General features: G+C 50.8%; 1 protein-coding gene across 1 annotated transcript; it reads left to right on the plus strand.

Annotated features, from left to right (window-relative positions):
- The first annotated feature begins 219 nt into the window (after nt 1-219).
- Nucleotides 220-2,455, plus strand: ZNF668 (zinc finger protein 668). The gene is made up of 2 exons (XM_070944453.1): nt 220-298; nt 350-2,455. Exons 1-2 carry the CDS (start codon nt 259-261, stop codon nt 1,897-1,899), a joined length of 1,590 nt encoding a protein of 529 aa, XP_070800554.1. The 5' UTR covers nt 220-258; the 3' UTR covers nt 1,900-2,455.
- The last annotated feature ends 1,136 nt before the right edge of the window (nt 2,456-3,591 follow it).

Here is a 3,591-nt window from a genome sequence, read left to right on the forward strand (position 1 = left end):
AATTAATTTGTGAGGCTACATGCCACCCCCACCTGTCCCTTTCTCACCTTTATCTGTAAACCATGTAAAGAGACAATTTGTAAAGGTAATGACCATTGTGTATTTCAGGCAGCATCCTCTGGAAAGATGGCTGAAGCAGAAGAAGGAGACGTTGGCGTGGAAGTGAAGCTAGAGAAGGAGGATGAAGATGAAGAGCCCACCTACATCCAAACTGGGCGGCGGTACAGGTGCCTGACATGTAGCAAGACTTTCCCTAGCATGCCACGGGTGTTGCGTCACTTAAAGTCCCACGTGGCTGGTACTGTGGATGGCATAGCTGCCAAACTCACTTGTCCTAATTGCAGGAAAGGGTTTCCTGACCGGGCTCAACTTCGCAAGCACCAGCTCAGCCACCAAACGGAGCGCCTGTACCAATGCCAGCTTTGTGCCAAGGCTTACAAAACTGCCCCTGAGCTGCGGAACCACGGGCGTAGCCACAGTGGTGAGAAGCCCTTTGTTTGCCACGAGTGTGGCAAAGCGTTCATGCAGCCCGTTTGCCTGCGAGTCCACATGGCCCAGCACACTGGAGACCTGCCCTTCCGCTGCCAGCAGTGCCACAAGGGCTACGGCACTCTTTCCAAGCTGAAGATCCACCAGCGTTCTCATACGGGCGAGAAGCCGTACTCCTGCAGTGAATGCAGCAAGCGCTTTGCTGACCCCTCAGTGTTCAGGAAGCACCGCCGGACCCACGCTGGTCTCCGCCCCTACCAGTGTGAGGTGTGCCACAAGACATATGCCGAGCTGAAGGATCTCAAGAATCACGAGCGCTCTCACACTGGCGAACGCCCCTTCTTGTGCCAGGATTGTGGAAAGGCCTTTTCCCGGTCCTCATCGCTGGCCTGCCACCAGCGCATCCATGCAGCTCACAAGCCCTACCATTGCAACCTCTGTGGGAAAGGCTTCACCCAGCTGTCCTCCTTCCAGAGCCACCAGCGGACCCACTCTGGCGAGAAGCCTTTTCTCTGCCCACAGTGCGGACGCATGTTCAGCGACCCCTCCAGCTTTCGCAGGCATCAGCGAGCCCACCAGGGCCTCAAGCCCTACACGTGCGACAAGTGTGGGAAGGCCTTCCGCCAACCGGCTGACCTGGCCATGCACCAGCGCATCCACACAGGCGAGAGGCCCCACAAGTGCTTGCAGTGCGACAAGAGCTTTGTGGCTTCATGGGACCTCAAGCGCCACCTGCTGGTGCACTCCGGCCAGCGCCCTCACCAGTGCGGGGAGTGCAGCAAGAGCTTTGCTGAGCGGGCCAGCCTGACCAAACACTACCGTGTGCACTCAGGTGAGCGGCCATTCAAGTGCGGCCGGTGCGGTAAAGCGTTTGTGGTGTTGTCCAGCCTCCGGAAGCACGAACGCACCCATGGCAACAAGAACAGTGAGGACAAGTCCACCCCTGCAGGCAACCAGGACCCGTTCCTCAATGACTCATCGGCCATTGTGGTCGCCACCATGGTGCCTGCCTGTGGGGAATGTGGGGAGGTCTTTGCCTCCACCCAGGAACTACACCGCCACGAACGCCTGCTGCATCCTGGCCTGCGACCATTTACATGTCCAGAATGCGGCAAAGGCTTCTCGGACCGGGCCGGCCTGCGTAAACACGAGCGGATCCACTTGGGTGTCCGTCCCCATGCCTGTCCCCTCTGCTCTAAAGCCTTCCTGGGTGCCTCAGACCTGCGCAAGCACCTCAAGACCCATGTGGCCCTAGAGAACAGGAGCACCAAGGACACCATGGTGACTGCCACCATCATGACCTATGAGTCTTTCCTCCCTGCTCATCTCCATCCCCATGACAATGGGATGGAGATTGACAAGGACTCTCCCTCAGACTGCCTGCCTGACCCCCTCATGGAACCCTTGTAAGCTCCGCCTCCCTCCCGCCTTTGCCCTGCCTGTGATTGGGCAAAAAGAAGCCAGCTCAGTTGCTTAAAAGCCCTTTGTGTACTTTGATGATTGCCTTGTCTTGCCTTGTGGATGTGATATGTGGACCGTGCTCTTTCAGGGCCCTCCTGTCCAGCATGGCTCTCCAGCATTTCTTTCCAAGTAGGGCTTGATGTGCTTCATCACTGGCTGTGTGTGGCTGTCTTTCCTCCCACCCTCCATTGTTGCCCACACCAGATGTTCACTTGCCTGCCCGGTGGGGAATTAAATGTGCCTGGTGTGTGTGTGAGAGAGAGGGGGGGGGAGCCAGACTCATGCTTTTGAAACTTTGGTCAGCAAAAGGAGCCTAACACCTTGTGAGATTGCACATGTCTGCGTGTGGGGAGGTGTGTTTCTGCTGTTTGCAGGGTGATGCACATTCATCTTATGAGGTGTTTCTGCAACTGTTGTGAACTGCTGGTGTTTTTTTAAAAAAAAGAGAAGAAAAAGAAAAAAAAAACCTCCAGGACTTTTTAAGGGCAAGAAGAATTAAATTGAGAAAATTAAGGGAAGAAGCAAAAAAACAATGATCTTTTCTTCCTGGAGAGTTTAAAAAATTATCCAAGGGTTTCCTTGCTTGTAAGATTAAAATAAATGGCTTGCTTTTTTTTTTAAAGGGGAAAATTGACTTGGATTGCATGTGGGAGGTGCAATTTTTTTGGCGTGGGGAACACAATCCTTATATTATCCTTATCTCAGCTATAGAAATTTATCTCACCTATTGAATTTGTCAGAGTTTCTTGCAAAAATCAAATCCAGAAGCACACACAGATAAACTGATTCAGCTGGATTCATTAACTTCTTTATATACATAATAACAGATGAAGTATTTACAATACCAATATAGATTCTTCTTCAACGTAGTAGCAGTTACAACACAAGGCAGGAGAGAACAGTTAGCTTCATTTCAGCAGAGCAGACAAGCACACACACAAACACACACACTGGTTTCAGTTTCTCTTCTGCAGAGAATCAGAAGCTGCAGACTAAGACACGCCCTGGCTCCAGTCTGTCTCAGCTCTCAATTGGCTGACTTAGTTGCTATGCCTATTCATCAGCTGACCTTGTTACCATGTCTTCCCAATTATGAATATTCTGACAGAATTTCATTTCAAGTTTTATTTTATTTCTGTATTTATTATATCACTTTACCATTGCCATCAAAAGCCTCTCAGCAATAAAGGCTCTTTGACTGCTGAGGAGAGGGTTTGAAAATCTTCCTGTTTTCCTTTCTTCTCCCACTACACTTCCCCCCAAAAAACACCTCACAGTCTTGGTCCTACCAACCATTTATGTCCATGAAACCTCTGAACTCTGATTGGCTGGCCTGCTGTGATGTCACTGAAGGTTCACTTGCTCAGGGAGCAAAGCAGCCCACTCACATCTTTTCTGAGTGAAGATATATTTATTACTGGGAACGGTTTAAACCACCCATAGGATTCTCGAGAAGAGATTCTGAGAGGCAGAGAAATTATCGAACAGAATGGTGGAATGAAAAGGACCAGAAGGGGCAATGTGTAAGCCAGATGTTAGGAATTAGTGACTTTCCAGGTGGTGTTGAACCATCGCTTCCATCACCAGCAGCCATGCTACCTGGAGTTGTGGCTAAGAAAAGCCAGAAGAAGAAGAAAAGGG

Source organism: Pituophis catenifer, unplaced genomic scaffold (genome assembly GCF_029215685.1).
Source record: "Pituophis catenifer annectens isolate HBS135680 unplaced genomic scaffold, rPitCat1.0.hap2 SCAF_5, whole genome shotgun sequence".
NCBI classification, from domain to species: Eukaryota; Metazoa; Chordata; class Lepidosauria; order Squamata; family Colubridae; genus Pituophis; species Pituophis catenifer.

Coding starts and splice junctions, on each gene's coding strand:
- ZNF668 (XM_070944453.1), top strand. CDS start 259: ATGCCACGGGTGTTGCGTCACTTAAAGTCCCACGTGGCTG. Junction 299..349: donor CTTAAAGTCCCACGTGGCTG/GTACTGTGGATG, acceptor ATTGCAGGAAAG/GGTTTCCTGACCGGGCTCAA.